The sequence below is a fragment of the Trifolium pratense genome, linkage group LG6, assembly GCF_020283565.1.
Source record: "Trifolium pratense cultivar HEN17-A07 linkage group LG6, ARS_RC_1.1, whole genome shotgun sequence".
NCBI lineage: Eukaryota > Viridiplantae > Streptophyta > Magnoliopsida > Fabales > Fabaceae > Trifolium > Trifolium pratense.
The window spans coordinates 45,130,903-45,147,327 of NC_060064.1; the positions used below are offsets into that span (position 1 = coordinate 45,130,903).

The 16,425-nt window shown below is 33.6% G+C and overlaps 3 protein-coding genes and 1 non-coding gene across 7 annotated transcripts; 1 reads left to right on the forward strand and 3 right to left on the reverse strand.

The window, feature by feature from the left end:
• Positions 1 to 322: 322 nt before the first annotated feature.
• Positions 323 to 16,399, reverse strand: LOC123888098 (1-aminocyclopropane-1-carboxylate oxidase homolog 1-like). 4 transcript variants are annotated; one of them, XM_045937060.1, is made up of 4 exons: positions 16,200 to 16,399; positions 2,955 to 3,490; positions 1,159 to 1,480; positions 323 to 866 (listed from the first exon to the last, which is right to left on the reverse strand). In XM_045937060.1, the coding sequence occupies exons 1-4, from the start codon at positions 16,200 to 16,202 to the stop codon at positions 606 to 608; spliced, it is 1,122 nt and encodes a 373-aa protein (XP_045793016.1). In that variant the 5' UTR covers positions 16,203 to 16,399; the 3' UTR covers positions 323 to 605. The 4 variants fall into 4 exon arrangements, with proteins under 4 accessions (XP_045793016.1, XP_045793018.1, XP_045793017.1 ...); XM_045937062.1 differs by lacking the exon at positions 16,200 to 16,399 and adding an exon at positions 3,903 to 4,105 and having other exon boundaries at positions 2,955 to 3,541; XM_045937061.1 differs by lacking the exon at positions 16,200 to 16,399 and adding an exon at positions 3,903 to 4,050 and having other exon boundaries at positions 2,955 to 3,535.
• On the forward strand, positions 1,006 to 1,079 carry TRNAR-UCG. Its single transcript has one exon. It is a non-coding gene; the product is annotated as a tRNA-Arg (tRNA).
• LOC123888095 (1-aminocyclopropane-1-carboxylate oxidase homolog 1-like) lies at positions 12,175 to 14,533 on the reverse strand. The gene is made up of 3 exons (XM_045937055.1): positions 13,206 to 14,533; positions 12,721 to 13,042; positions 12,175 to 12,589 (listed from the first exon to the last, which is right to left on the reverse strand). The coding sequence occupies exons 1-3, from the start codon at positions 13,742 to 13,744 to the stop codon at positions 12,329 to 12,331; spliced, it is 1,122 nt and encodes a 373-aa protein (XP_045793011.1). The 5' UTR covers positions 13,745 to 14,533; the 3' UTR covers positions 12,175 to 12,328.
• On the reverse strand, positions 14,593 to 15,789 carry LOC123888099 (1-aminocyclopropane-1-carboxylate oxidase homolog 12-like). The gene is made up of 3 exons (XM_045937065.1): positions 15,661 to 15,789; positions 15,188 to 15,575; positions 14,593 to 15,091 (listed from the first exon to the last, which is right to left on the reverse strand). The coding sequence occupies exons 2-3, from the start codon at positions 15,500 to 15,502 to the stop codon at positions 14,831 to 14,833; spliced, it is 576 nt and encodes a 191-aa protein (XP_045793021.1). The 5' UTR covers positions 15,503 to 15,575; positions 15,661 to 15,789; the 3' UTR covers positions 14,593 to 14,830.
• Positions 16,400 to 16,425: the final 26 nt, after the last annotated feature.

The following is a 16,425-nucleotide window of genomic DNA, read 5'->3' on the forward strand; positions in this document are numbered from 1 at the left end:
ATTTTTATTTTTATTTTTTTGGTTTTTTAACAAATAAAGTAAGACAAGTTTGAATGTGGAATATAAATGCAATATGATGAGGACCCCAATTTATTAAAGAAATAACAAAAAACGTGATAACTTTACTGATATGTATAATGGTATGATTCAGATCATCAAACCATATAATAATGTGATATAAGCCAACTGATATAGAATAAGGAAATTGGGAAAATTCCTTTGATTACAAATGATATCTCATAATATTGAGGGTCTGCACCTCCCAATGCCCAAATGCCTTTTTTTTCAGTCAAATTCCAAGATATTCAGGCAATCTCGCAACTGATGTGAGACTTCTTGAACACAGTCCCTTAAAATTACAAGATTAGGCAATAACTTACTCCAGACTTCATTTGTTATTTACAGTCAACAAGCTCATCCAATTTATCAAAAAACATATTTTCTCACCATGAGACGACCACACAAATTTAATCCTGTGCGTAAAATAGTTCAGTCTCGAAAACATATACAAATAGAGCACGCTTATATCACAGAAAATGTGACTTGGTATTTAGATAGCTTATGGCCAGCTCCACGAGAACCAAACGTATGTTCACATGTTAAACTCACAACTTGAAGGGCTCCAAGGAAGAATTCCCATCAAGTCCTTTTGCGAAAAAATGTGCGAAGAAATCTTTTATCGTAATGTCTTTGTAGATTGGTGGGTTTTCTTCTGAAAGCAGTTCCTTAATAGGACCATATACCTTTGATGCACCTTTAATTGAGTCAGGAGAATTGACAAAGAAGCTTGCTACAGAAATTCTTGGGCCTATGTTTTGTGATAAGACTCGGTGATAAACACTTACAAACCTGTCATTTGTGATAAGCTGCAACAGTACAAAAGAAATTGATAAAACTATTCTCATAAGCTTTTTGAAGAAGAAATCACTGATTTTTTTTTTCCTTATGATTTCTAGCCAGTAATTGCAGTTCACTACAATAATTATATTAACAATAATACATCAGGACCGCATAGCGCAATGGATTAGCGCGTTTGACTTCGGATCAAAAGGTCGTGGGTTTGACTCCCACTGTGGTCGTTTATTTTGTTTTTATTATATAAATAAAATAGCGACGGAGAAACGTGGATAAATAGAGATAGAGGGAATAATATTTTACCTGTAGAAGATCTCCCATGTTTACAACAAGAGCTCCATGTACCGGAGGAACATTGACCCATTTATCCTCATGAAGAATTTGAAGACCACCAAGCTGGTCTTGTAGAACTAATGTCATGAAGCCAGCATCAGTATGCTTAGTAGCACCCATAGTTAGTTCAGGTTCAGGGCATGGTGGATAGTAATGACCTTGAATATAGAGTCCTTCAGCACAATTCAACTCTTTGAGGTAAGAAGGATCAAGTCCTAGTGCCTCTGACAATAACTCAAAGATCGTGAAACCCAAATCCGTTATTTTCTGCAAATACTCAATCACAATATCTCTGCAAGTATGTAATCAACTCATCAATATTTAAAATAATTCAAATGGATATTATCTATAACTCATATGTCATGTTATGTAACAATGTGAAATCTAGACAACTTATTGTACCGTACAATTCTTGTACATGTTACTTCCTCGGCGATCTATTAAATTTTTCATTTAAAAACCGTTGCTATTTTAGGGGGTGTTTACTTACTGGTGGAAGATGATATGGTGCCTTGCTCTGATGAGCTGTGGACTGCAGTGTTAACTAAGTGACAGTGATAATCTTGAAGGTATGTGGGGGGTTTTACAGTCCTGGTGGAGTGTCTAATTGGAGGTGGAGGAGGTGGTATATGTGGTGGAGAGGATGATTGTGACATAGGAGAGTTGTGAATGGCTTATTCTGTCAAAGCTTATTCTGTAAGTAAACTTAGTCAATTCATTGATTTCCCCACCAATGAACATGCTAGCTGGTTTACATGTCTTGAAATAGCTTATTCTGTAAGTAAACTTAGTCAATTCCTTGTCTCTTAAAGGATTTTCTGATTCTAACTGGAGAGCATGCACAGACACAAGAAGATTCACTACTGCCATATGTTTCTTCCTTGGCAAGTCTCTCATAAGTTGGAAGAGCAAGGAAACAGACAGTTGTGTCTAGATCATCCTCAGAAGCCAAGTATCGAGCTCTAGCACTAGCCACTTGTGAAGTACAATGGCTACCCTATCTGTTGAAGGATTTCCACATTGATCATTCTTCACCCATCATAATCTATTGTGATAACAAGTCTGCACTTCACATTGCAGCCAACCCAGTATTTCATGAAAGGACAAAACATATAGAGATTGATTGTCACATAGTAAGAGACAAAATTCAAGCAGGCATTCTACATTTGTTACCAGTCACATCAAAAGAACAAATAGCTGACATGATGACTAAGTCTCTTGATCCTAGGCCATTCAATACATTGCTTACCAAGCTAGGAGTTATTGACATATACTCTAGCTTGAGGGGGACTGTGAAAGATAGTGAGCAAACTCAGTTACTCGAGGAACAAGTTAACTGAGTTTCCACCTATGAACTGTAGTTTGTAACTGAATAACTGGTTGTGTCTAAGTTAGTTAGTTAGTTACTAGTTAGTTTTGAGCTTCAACATTGTATATAAGCAATTAGCTATGCCTTGTAACTAGTTAGTTGTGTGAAAATAAAATTCTCTGCTTTTTGGTTCAGCTTGCGCCTATTCACTGTGTTCTCTTCTTCCTTCACACACACACACACACACACACACACACTCATCTCTTATTCATGGAGTTTCAGCTATGTTTTCACATTTTGTTTTCATTTTCTAGAATATGAGTTCATTTTAACTTGCTAATATTTTCATTTATGAAAATAGTTCTTTTGATATTTTCTATGTCCGGAAATGCAAAACAATGAAAGATGATAATGAATTGAAAGGTCCGAATCATAATTAGGATATTTAGTACATTACCTGCATATTGGTGGTAGTTCTTCTGGTTTGAATGGATCAGGAGCAACACGGAAACCAAATGTATCTCTCCAATTAGCGGCTTGGCCACTAAACAAGGTTCCATTAGAGTAATACATAACTTTTTTCTGTAAATCACGCGTGTAAAACTCTTTTCTTACATCAGCATCTTGTTCATGAAACATACGGATACCATCAATCATTTCATTCAAGACAGTAACAGAAATTCCATGATTAATCACCTGAAAGAATCCCCACTCGTGGCATGCACATCGAATTTGGTCAACTACCTCTACACGCAGAGCTGGATTGGCGTGTATATTTTTGAGGTCTACGATCGGAACACTCAACTTGGAGTCACTGCCTGAGTTTTCGGTGATCTCCAACTTTCCAGTATGGAACATACGTGGGATCTTTGTCACCCCTGACTCCACCAAACCATTGACACCAACTTTTGAATCATCAAAAGCTTTCACTTCAGCTTCTCTATCATAAGTTGAATCAGTTGCTTCCTCTAATTGGTTTGTGTTTTTTACCACCATATCGAGAGAGGTAACTAAACAACACTAGAATAGCAGTGTTTTCTGCATCTAACATAAAAATGTGGAATTAAGGCAGAGAAAATTAGAGAGGTATAAAAAATATACACAATTAAAGAAACAAGTACTACAATTCTTTTCTCTATTCTGGACGCAACCAAGTATGCAATTTTTAAATTTTATATAAATATATAAGATAAACAACCTTGATTATGGAATATAAACATAAAATAATGAGGACCCCAATTCATTAAAGACAGAATAAAAACGTGATAACTTTTCTGATATTTATATGAAAAGATAATGATGCATATAAGAGATATTTTCAAACAAAAAAGTAAATCTCTAAAATATGATAATAGTAATTAGGTTAAAAAATAATTTTTTGATATTTTATATTAACATACCTTACCTTAAATTTTTCACAAATGCCGTATTTTGTATCCTGTACTTAGGCAATGCCGTCTACTCTAAAGAATATCTCCTAATCGTGTTTGTGATTCATAATTAACTATACTCCACATGCACTTCAATTTCATATCTACCCAGTTTGTATTCATCATATCACTCTGTTTCTATTCATAATATCAGAAAAAAAATGTTTGTGCTATGAAGCATAATCTTGTACGGCGAAGCAAAATTTTCCAATAAAATTATGAAGCAACCTCAAGACATACCCCACAAGGAATCATTATCAACCACAACACTAGTAAATGAGTATTTGAATAAGTTTTTGTTGGAACAAAGAGTACATTATAAATGTGAATTGAAAATAAAATATCGAGTCCCACATCGGGTAGTAGAACACTCTAGCTAATGTGTATAATTAAAATAAATATTTTATTTTCTATTTTAAAGCATGTGTTGAAACAACCACATGTATTTGGTTTTCCTATTTTATAGATGTCTGGAGCCACTCTCCACTAAACTGTTCCTATTATTTATGAAAGGAGTCAATAGGATATTTGATAAACCGGTATCTATCTATTTTTTCTGATCAGTTTGATTAACCGGAGTTTATATAAGAAAATAACCTTATTAACAAACCACCAGATTAGAGTGGCGGCTAAAGAAAGAAAAAACACCGTAACATCACTTTTCTTAGTGATTTGGGTGAAAGAAAAATAGGAAAGAACATCAATAAAATAGTGACGAGGATGATGTTTGTTGACATTGTCTATGGCTTTGAAAATGTTTGAATTAGAGACTTTGTTTCTCTTCTATCTGTTCGATTCCAATCCTCTAATACAGGAGCTTGTCTATGTCACAATACTCAACAATGATCATTCACGTTTGTATCCTTCTCAATAAACAACAAGGTTGGTATTCTCATTCTCTTTAATTGGTTTTGTTTGAATAATGGCAAATGATTTATGAAATCATCATTATCAGTTACTTTAATAGTTTGAGATATATATATGCTTGGTTTGGTTTCAACAAGCTTTTCCTTGTTCATTGAGTTCTTATATTGCTGAATGTTCAAATCATGTTTTGGTTCATTCTGTCCATATTGCCTATTTGGTCATGTGCCATATTAAAAGTTTAGAATGAACGAATCAGACATTTTGCAATCTTTATTTGATTATGTAAATTGGGAAGATTTAGATTAGTTTTTGTTACTAATTATTTAGAGAAGAATAATGTTTATTCTATGCGTTGAGCGATACTATATTATTTTTAGTATCACTATTATTTTGAGAGTGATTAAAATATCACTAGTTCCTTCAAATTAAGAATGGTCATAGTACCATAATCCCTTTGATTTAAGAATGGTCCAAGTACCATAAGAGAGTGGTCTCAGTACCATATTAGAATGGTCATAGTACCATATTAGAATGGACTTAAAACCATAGCGCAATGGTTTTAGTACCATATTTGAGGGTGTAATTCTTGCCCGATATCTACAGTGCAGTATTTATCGGTATCAGTAGAACTGGTTCGTGTTGATCGTCTGCCTTGCACAATTTTGGGCAGTGCCGCGAAACGTCTTAAAGAGAGCGTATCGACCCGCGACTCAATCCAGTAATCTCTTCGGTGACTGAAAATTATTTTTAACGATTTTTGAACCTTGAAAACAACAGTTTTTGCTTATTTTGAGTATTGAGAAAAAAAATTCAAAATCAGAAAATTTCATTTTTTGAATTCAATTTAGATGACGGGAAATGAAGTGGTAAAATACTCTTTGTTTAGTCTTCGCACCGTTGACATCCCTAGTTGCATGATCGTGAATTTCTAGTTGTAATTTTTGTCAAGTAAGCCAAGTGGTTATAAATTCTACCGTTAAGATGAAGTGTCCTGGGATTTGAACCCCGACTCCCATATATATTATACGATACCAACTGAACTAATCTCATGAGACTATGTTTTTAATCCCTTTAAATACTATAGAAGATGTATTTTTCTGTATATTCATTGTGTTTCTAATGAGACCACACTAAGTCCTTATATATAATCAAATAACATATATACAATAAGGTAATATAATCAATGCAATAAATACAAATCAATACTAATTGATTCTTAACACTCCCTTTCAAACCGGATCATATATGTCATATGAGCCGAGCTTGTTACAAATATAATCCACTCGAGTTGGTCTTCAGACTTGACAAAATTTGTGGCGAGTACCTTGTCCCTTACATAATGACAATCTATCTCTATGTGCTTGGTCCGTTCATGGAAAACCGGATTGGATGCAATGTGGAGCGCTGCTTGATTGTCGCATATGAGTTTTGTAGCCTGAAGATCTCCCAATTTGAGCTCTAAGAGTAAATTTTTAAGCCATGCAAGCTCCTTTGAGGTTGTTGCCATAGCACGATATTCAGCTTCAATACTAAATATAGTGCACCTGTGTTTTGTTTCCAGCATCTGAAAAGTTTGCCTTAACTTAATTATTAATACTAAAATCGTATGGAATTTGATTTTGAAGAACAAACGAAGACATTCGGTTGATACGGTTGATAAGGTGACAAGCTGTGAGAATTGTATCACCCCAAAAACGAGAAGGAACACTGTGTGGTGAAGTAAAAGGGTCTATGCGGTTTCAACTAGATGACAATTCTTTCGTTCAGCGACACCATTTTGTTGCGGTGTGTGAGCACATGATGATTGATGAACTATTCCATGTGAACTTAAAAAAGATTGAAATTGGGATGACATATATTCATGAGCATTATCTGTGCGTAAAATTTTAATGGAAGTGTCAAACTGGTTTTTGATTTCCTCATAAAATTCTTGAAATATATGGAAAACATCTGAACGGTTTTTCATTAAAAATAACCAAATACATTGTGAAAAATCATCGATGAAAGTTACAAAGTAATAGTAACCTAAAGTTGACTTGACACGATTAGGACCCAAAATATCAGAATGAACTAAAGCAAAAGGTGACGCAACACTTTTATTTACTCATTGACTATGACTGTTACAGTATATTTACCTAACTGACACGACTGACATTCAAAGGACGAAAGCTTAGAAAAATTTGGAACTAAAAGACGCATTTTATTAAGGCTGGGATGACCGAAACGCTGATGTGTAAGGCTTTGAGAAGCAATAGAAACACATGCCATCAGCGGTGATAGATGATATAATTCTCCAGACTCACTCCCTGCTCCAATCGTCCGTCTTGTACATCGATCCTAGACATAAACAGAATTATCAATAAAAAGAACTGAACAATCAAGGGTACTAGTGAGCTTAGTATCCGGCCATAGGACCGATTAATTTAAGGGGCGATTCCCCCTTGTGCCCATTTGCGGGGGCCCATTTTAAAGCCAGAGTTTTTTTTGCTCTGTATTGATTTTGCTAACCGAAATTGGCACAAGGGGGAATTGAACTTGAGACTTATGTTTGGAACTGACTTGGCATCTCATATTGTAAAAGATTGACTGATGAATTTTTTCGTTGACACTAATATTAGCTCTTCAATATTAAATATAATATATACTTTATGTTGTCGAAAATATACAAAAATATTTACTATATTTTCAATTATATAAACAGGTAAATACATTAATACATTAATGTTAATATAAACTATATTTTCTCAGCAATTTTATATTGGGTATGTAATTTTTAGTCATTCATATATAAATATTCATGAAAGTTATAATGGATTAGTAATAGTTTGATAAACGTGTAGTAGTTAAGATGAAGTGGATAGACATTGGATACTTTAGGTTGAACTATAAATTTTGTCATAAAGAATCTTATTTGATAGGATGGTGTTGAACTTTGATCTCCCACACTCTCTTTTTGCTTTTTTTTTTTTTTTCGGTGTAAGAAGTGGAGAGAGATGGAGTGTTATGTTGGAATTGGAGTGATAAATGTTAAAGAAGTGACAACATAGAAGAGAGTAGTTCAAATTTTGGTTGGGCAATGTGAAGAAATTTTGTGAAATACCATTAAAGGTCAATGTCTTGCCTTTGCACCAAAAATTGGTTAGTGTAATATGTAAAGGTCAAATAAGTCAACATGTAAAAAGGTGGGGTAGAATGAATTAGAGAACTTTAGGCTAAATATTCCAAAATTGCCCTTAAATGAAGAAGCAAAAAAAACGAAAAAAAAAAGTGCCTAAAGGGCAAAATCGATTTTTTTGTATCATCTTTGTTTCTTATATTTATAGTAGACTAGACCCTTACCCGTGCGATGCACGGGTGTGATGCGATTGTTTTTATTTTACAATTGCATAAAACTGAAACATTAAATATTATCAAAATAATAATAATAATAAAATAGAGAATTCGAGATTCAAAAAATTTATTTTGTGGCATTGTAAGTGACTGATGTGGTTAAATGAAGAAATATTATTGGTTTAAGGATTATGGTTTACTTTACATGAGTAACAGAATAACTATCTAAAATTTATATATATAGGAGTAATATGATATATCTTCGCACAACATATAAATCTATTTCAAAACACACAAAGAATTGGATGAAAAGATATGCGGCAAAATCTAAGTCACACAATTGGCATATAAATAGTGACAGAATTAGAAAAACTCAAATAAAACAAATAAAATTAAAGGGTACATACTTTTTAAAAATATTCCAAATGAACATATGTGAAGAGCATCAACCTCACAGTTGAGTTCTTTTAAGTAAGAGATGATGACCCAAAGCCTAAAATCAAATATTATAAAAATAAGTATTTCAATTAAAAAAATGAACAAATAAAAAAAATAAAGGAAAGGAAAGTAAAGTAAAACAACTATTACATAATTCAATTAAAAATAAAGTATATATTATTTAATTTGTATCATAATAGAATATGAATACACATATACAGTAACACTTAACTAAACCTATAAATGATGTGCAACACAAAAGTTGAATGTATGATCTGCAACAAACAAAAAATGTCAAATTCTCTTAATTTTATTTGTTATGCAAAAAGTTAATTTTTGCAAAAAATAAAATAACTACAACAAATCATGGTTTTAGAAAATAACATAAGTATTTATACCTGATGCACAAAAGATGAAGAGGCAAGATAATGAAAAGAGAAATTGCACATATAAGATATGAGAAAATCTATTCTCACATTCAACCGAAAAAATAAATGGTAATCTTGTTAAGCACATGATTGAGCATCAGGGGATGAAAATATTTGTTTATAACATTCGTAATGGTTAGTTAGGAAAATATGAATAGGATACAAATTAAAACAATTGTAACCTGTATATTAAAATATTGGTAGAAGAGTCGAAGGGATGAAAATTGAATGGTGACTTAAGAGATGAAAAATATATTACCGGGAGTTACAAAGTTAATTATTGTGTATTTTTGTATTCTCCTTATTATAATATAGTAAGCAAATGTTATTATATTCGCCACAAAAAGTAAAAGCTAAGTAAAGGTTTGAGTGAGTGTATATTAAAAAGCCATAAGTATATAAATGTAGAATATGAAAAGTATAGAGATGACAATAATAAAATAATAATAATAATAATATAAGTAGAAATGATGTGGCATTGTAGAGTGATTTAATTGGATTTAAATGGATAATGTGGCTAAATGAAGCAATTTGATTGGTCTAAGTGGATTAGGGTTAGGAGAACTATTTAGGAATTATATATATAGATGTTTCCCATGATATTTGAACATAGTCCCTAAAAATAAAATTGCAAGATTAGGCAATAATTGTTATACTGGCACTTTTGAATATATAATTAGATACTCCAGATTTCATTTGTTATTTTCTATTGGTATAATGGTATCTATGGATTGATCACCAGCTGAAATATGGTTAGAGCCCTAATGTGTCATGAACTTATAATGACGGTAAGTCAAAGTCACTAATTAAATTCACATATTAAATTCACAACTTCAAAGGCTCCAAAGAGGAGTGACCTTTAACATAAAAATTAAAGTAGAAATCTTTTATAGTAATGTCTTTATAGATTGGTGGATTTTCTTCTGAAAGCAGTTCCTTAATAGGACCATATACCTTCGATGCACCTTTACTGAATTATTCACAAAGAAACTTGCTACAGAAACTCTTGGGCCTGTGTTTTGTGCTAAGACTCGATGATAGACACTTACAAACCTGTCATTTGTGATAAGCTGCAACAGTATAAAAGAAATTCATAAAACTATTCTCTGAAACTTCTAATGAAGAAATCACTGATTTGTTTGTTCCTATAATAATATATAATGGTTCTATGAAAACACAAAAGATGCAAAAATCGGTTATATTCCTTATGATTCAGGAGCAACATACCTTTGGTGGTAGTTCATTTGGTTTGACTGGATCAGGAGCAACATCAAAAGCAAAGGTATCTATCCAATTAGCAGCTTGGCCACTAAACAAGTTTGGATTAGAGAAATACGCAACTCTTTTATTTCGATCACGCGTGTAAAGTTTTTTTCTTACCTTAGCATCTTGTTCATGAAACCTACGAATCCCATCAATCATTTCATCCAAGACAGTAACAGGAATTCCATGATTAATCACCTGAAAAAATCCCCACTCATGGCATGCACTTCCAATTTGGTCAATTACCTCTACGCGCAGAGTTGGATTGGCGCGTATGTCTTTGAGGTCTACGATAGGAACACTCAACTTGGAGTCAATGCTTGAGTTTTCGGTAATGTCCAACTTCCCAGTATGGAAGATGCGTGGAATCTTCGACACCCCAGACTCCACCAAACCTTTAACACCCGCTTTTGAATCATCAAAGGCTTTCAGTTCAGCTTTTCTATTATTAATTTTTAAAATTTTAACCGTTGGAATTTTTTGTTATATTTGGAGTTAAAATTTAACGGAAATGACCAATATGACAAACATATATGTCTTTAAGGGACTAATCCGGACTTTTTTTTTCTTTAAGGGACCAACCCAAGCCTTTTTTTCTTTAAGGGACTATTGTGAAACCTAAAATATCTTTAAGGGACCAATAGACTAATTAAATCAATATTAAATCAAAATAATTAAATCAATAGACTAATTCTTGTAAACATAAATTATCAATATTAAATCAATTGCGTTAAATTAAATGGAACAAGAAATACAAAATAATTATCTTTGTATATAACGTCAAAAAGGAACATCTTAATCTAAGATTAAATTTTATGCAAAGATTAAAATGGACTAGAACTATATTTACGAGTATAGATAACTAATCTATTGATACTCATATGATATTTTATGAACACTAACAATATATAACTATTATTTTAGGGCCTAAAAATTAATCTATTAATATACATCTGATATTTTACATGTATAAATAATATATAAGTAATATTATACGACCTCAAAATTTTAAGTCGAGGCCCTCAAAATTTTGAGGCCCGATGCCGTCGCACACCCGCACATGTGTGCAAGACGCCTCTGCCTCTGCCTCTCATATGCTTACATGTTGCATTGATGATCCTTAAGTCTAAATCCTATTGACTAGATAAATTCGATTATATGTTGCCTCAATGAGCTTTAATTAAATGTTTTCTCGATGACCCTTAAATCCAATTCTTATTATTGGCTATATAAATTCGGTTATATGTTTCGTCGATGACCCTTATTAAAAGTTGCCTCAATAACCCGTATTAAATGTTGCCTCGATGCCCCTTAAGGCCAATTCTTAATGGCTATATAAATTCGGTTAAATGTTGTCTCGATGACCCTTATTAAATGTTGCCTCGATACCCTTAAGTCCAATTCTTATTGGTTATATAAATTCGGTTAATTGTTGCCTCAATGACCTTTATTAAATGTTTCCTTGATGACCCTTATTGAATATCGTCTAGATAAAAAATCGGACTATCTGAGGATTGTTGTTACTTCTCTACTCTCTACTTTCTACTTTCCATCATCATAGATTCTAACATCCTTAAGAATGTGATAGTTTTCTAGTATGTAATCATAAATGCGAAAACTATAACTTACAGCACTTCCTTATTAAATTTGCAAGTTATTGATATCTTTCTCTGGACATGAACAAAATAGCTGACAGTGGAACATTTAACCATAAGCTGACATCTGCATCACTTTCTTTTGGCCATTCTTAGCCCCAATTCTGATTACTTTCAGTTTGTCAAGGCTGTTAATATTCACCTCACCATTTTATTAGCTTATGTTGCCTTACAAGTTACAACTGATGGCACTAAACATATAGTCACTCACATACTTCCTCTCACTTGGAAGTTTTTCATTATAACTGTGTAGTTCATTCCAATTATTTCAGAAAATGTCAACAAGCATAGATAATTCATTTATTTCAGTCTCAGAAACTTGATACATATAGAAGACACTTATAGCTAATTACATGGCTGGTTATTTAGATAGACTATAGCCAGCTCCGCGAGAATCAAAAGTGCATTCACTTGTTACATTTACAATTTGAAGGGCTCTAAGGAAGAGTTCCCATCAAGGCCTTTTGCATAATAATGTGCCAAGAAATCTTTTATGGTAATGTCTTTGTAGATTGGCGGGTTCTCTTCTGAAAGCAATTCCTTAATAGGACCATAAACCTTTGATGTACCTTCAACTGGGTCAGAAGATTTCACAAAGAAGCTTGCTACAGAAATTCGGGGGCCTATGTTTTGCGATAAGACTCGGTGATAAACACTTACAAACCTGTCATTTGTGATAAGCTGCAACAGTATACAAAATTGATGAAACAATTACAACAAATTTTCAACGATAAAACAGTAAAAAAATTGTTGGTAGACCAAAAGCGATAGATTAGGCTGCCCTGACTTATGCTTTGGCTTAGAATATTTACCTGTAGCAGATCTCCTATGTTTACAACAAGAGCTCCGTGTGTTGGAGGAACGTTGACCCATTTATCATCGTGAAGAACTTGAAGACCACCAAGTTGGTCTTGTAGAAGTAATGTCATGAAGTTACTATCAGTATGCTTAGTAGTGCCGATGGTTAATTCAGGTTCAGGACATGGTGGATAGTAATGACCCGAAATAAAGAGTCCTTCAGTACAATTCAACTCCTTGAGGTAAGAAGGGTTAAGTCCTAGTGCCTCTGACAATAACTCAAAGATCGTGAATCCCAAATCTGTTATTTTCTGCGAATACTCAATCGCAATATCTCTACAAGTATGCAATCAACTCATCAATGATTAAAATAATTGAAATAGACATGTAATGTACTAGTGATCATGATCATATGTCATGTAATGTAACAATTGTGAAATCTTGATAACTTGATTATGAATTGCAGGGTCAGAATCATAATTAGGATTTAGTTCATTACCTGCATATTAGTGGTATTTCTTCTGGTTTGAATGGATGAGGAGCAACACGGAAACCAAATGTATCCCTCCAATTAGCAGCTTGACCACTAAACAAGGTGAGATTGGAGACATAAATAACTTTTTTCTTTAAATCACGCGTGTAAAACTCTTTTTTTACATCAGCATCTTGTTCATGAAACCTACGGATCCCATCAATCATTTCATCCAAGACAGTAACAGGAATTCCATGATTAATCACCTGAAAAAATCCCCACTCATGGCATGCACTTCGAATTTGGTTAATTACCTCTACGCGCAGAGCTGGATTGGGGTGTATGTCTTTGAGGTCTACGATGGGAACACTCAACTTGGAGTCGCTGCCTGAGTTTTCGCCGATGTCCAACTTCCCAGTATGGAACATGCGTGGGATCTTTGAGACTCCTGACTCCACTAAACCTTTGACACCTGCTTTTGAATCATCAAAAGCTTTCACTTCAGCTTCTCTATCATAAGTAGAATTAGTGGATTCCTCTAATTGATTTGAGTTTTTTCCCACCATATTGAGAGGGAAACAACACCAGAAAAGTATTGTCTTCTGCCTCTAACGTAAAATATGGAATTGAAGTAGAGAGAATAGGACAGGAAGGAACATTAAAATAGGATAGGTAGAGAAGACTTATCTAAGTCATTGAGATATAAAAAATTATATAACTAAAGAAACAAGTGTTTTCCTTTTTCTGCCCGCAACCAAGATGACAAAGTAGGCAATAATGATGACCACAATTTCTTTTATAATAATAAATACACGAGGGGCAGAAACCCTCGTTACATCAACTATTAACAAATGACTAAACTGAGACATAGAAAAATTATAATAAATACTTATGTTCCCTGTTCTGGTACACTTAAAAGTCTACATCATCACTTGGATATCAGGGATAAGGGTAGTTTATATACAACACACAATCTTCTCAACCCACCGAGAGGTGCCTTTTACAAAGGACAAAACTATGACGGCTCACACACGGGCCAACGCGGAAAATACTTGTTGAAACTTTTAAATAAATAAGACTTGTTCAAACTTTTGACTGATATGTTTGATTCAAATTAAGCAATATAATGATCAAAATGAGACAACAAGTACGTTATGTCAATATGGTGGACCACTTTATTGGCAGCCATGGGTACAGTACTTTACATATCTACCCTCAAACTATGTCATATTCATGAATTTCTATTCACCTATGTACTGTGTGTCATATAGTGATCCATAGAGTTAAAGAAGGTGAATTAGTTGTCTTATATATCATATAAACACCAAACTTTTATTAACAAACTTCTTACAAGGAGAATTGAACACTGTCCCTTGAAGTTACAAAAGTAACTGTCACTAACTCGCTGTTGTAATAACACCATAGAATATAACAATACCATACTTTATATATCAAAATATAGTCACATTACATACTCTAATTTAGAAGTGATTTGTTATGAAAATGTAAACAGGCATAAATAATAATTCATTTATTCCAGTCTTGGAAACTTGATGCATATAAGCTCACACATATTGCAGAAAACGCGACTTGTTATTTAGATAGATTATGGCTAGCTCCACGAGAATCGAAAGTACGTTCACATGTCGAATTCACAACTTGAAGGGCTCCAAAGCAGAATTTCCATCAAGGCCTTTTGCAAAATAATGTTCTAAGTATACTTTTAGAGTAATGTCTTTGTAGATTGGTGGGTTTTCTTCTGAAAGTAGTTCCTTAATAGGACCATAAATCTTTGATCTACCTTTATCCGGATCACGAGAGTTCATAAAGAAGCTTGCTACAGAAATTCTCGGGCCTATGTTCTGTGATAAGACTCGGTGATTAACACTTACAAACCTGTCATTTGTGATAAGCTGCAACAGTATATAAGAAATTGATGAAACTCGCAAACTTTTAATGAAGGAGAAATCATGTGGCATAACCCGGATAAATTGCTAGGAATATTTTACCTGTAGACGATCTCCTATGTTTACAACAAGAGCTCCATGTACCGGAGGAACGTTAACCCATTTATCGTCATGAAGAACTTGAAGACCGCCAAGTTGGTCTTGTAGAAGTAATGTCATGAAGCTATAATCACTATGCTTAGTAGTGCCGATAGTTAATTCAGGTTCAGGGCATGGTGGATAGTAGTGACCCATAATAGAGAGTCCTTCGGCACAATTCAACTCTTTGAGATAAGAAGAATCAAGTCCTAGTGCCCATGACAATAATTCAAAGATTGTAAAACCCAAATCCCTTATTTTCTGCGAATATTGAATCATGATATCTCTACATGTAATCAATTCATCAGCGGTGAAAATAAATCAGTTGGACAGAATCTATAACTGAAATGAACTAATATCATGACCATATGTTATGTAATGTAACAATTGTGAAATATCGATAACTTGATTATGAATTGCAGGGTTAGAATCATTACCTGCATATTGGTGGTACTTCATTTGGCTCGAATGGATCAGGAGCAACAGCAAAAGTAACGGTATCTCTCCAATTAGCAGCTTGGCCACTATACAACGTTCCAGTGGAGAAATATGTAACCTTTTTCTTTAAATCACGCGTATAAAACTCTTTTCTTACATCAACATCTTGTTCATGAAACCTACGAATCCCATCAATCATTTCATCCAAAACAGTAACAGGAATTCCATGATTAACCACCTGAAAAAATCCCCACTCATGGCATGCACTTCGAATTTTATCAATTACCTCTACACAAAGAGCTGGATTGTTATGTATATCTTTGAGGTCTATGGTAGGAACACTCAAGTTTGATTCATCACCGGCTGAGTTTTCGGTAATGTCCAACTTCCCAGTATGGAAGATGCGTGGAATCTTTGACACACCAGACTCCACCAAACCTTTGACACCAGCTTTTGAATCATCAAAAGCTTTCACTTCAGCTTCTCTATCATAAGTTGAATCAGTTGCTTCCTCTAATTGGTTTGTGTTTTTTACCACCATATTGAGAGGTGGAAGCAACACCAGAATTGTAGTACTTTCAGACTCCAACAAAATGTAGAATTAAAGCATATAAAATTAAAATAGGATAGGCAGAGAACACTTATCCAAGTTGCAGAGAAGACTTATCCAAAGAAAAATGTGTCACTGTTTTTGCATATCTTAATATTATAACATACAACTGATACATATCTAATATTTTACTAACATTAAAAATATATAACTC

Excerpts from the sequence above, each read along its gene's own strand:
- LOC123888095 (XM_045937055.1), bottom strand. The coding sequence starts at position 13,744 with ATGGTGGGAAAAAACTCAAATCAATTAGAGGAATCCACTAATTCTACT. Across the intron at positions 13,043-13,205 it reads GAAATACCACTAATATGCAG|AGATATTGCGATTGAGTATT; the intron begins GTAATGAACTAA and ends GCATACTTGTAG. Across the intron at positions 12,590-12,720 it reads ACATAGGAGATCTGCTACAG|CTTATCACAAATGACAGGTT; the intron begins GTAAATATTCTA and ends ATACTGTTGCAG.
- LOC123888099 (XM_045937065.1), bottom strand. The coding sequence starts at position 15,502 with ATGATTCAATATTCGCAGAAAATAAGGGATTTGGGTTTTACAATCTTT. Across the intron at positions 15,092-15,187 it reads ACATAGGAGATCGTCTACAG|CTTATCACAAATGACAGGTT; the intron begins GTAAAATATTCC and ends ATACTGTTGCAG.
- LOC123888098 (XM_045937060.1), bottom strand. Across the intron at positions 1,481-2,954 it reads GAACTACCACCAATATGCAG|AGATATTGTGATTGAGTATT; the intron begins GTAATGTACTAA and ends ACATACTTGCAG. Across the intron at positions 867-1,158 it reads ACATGGGAGATCTTCTACAG|CTTATCACAAATGACAGGTT; the intron begins GTAAAATATTAT and ends GTACTGTTGCAG.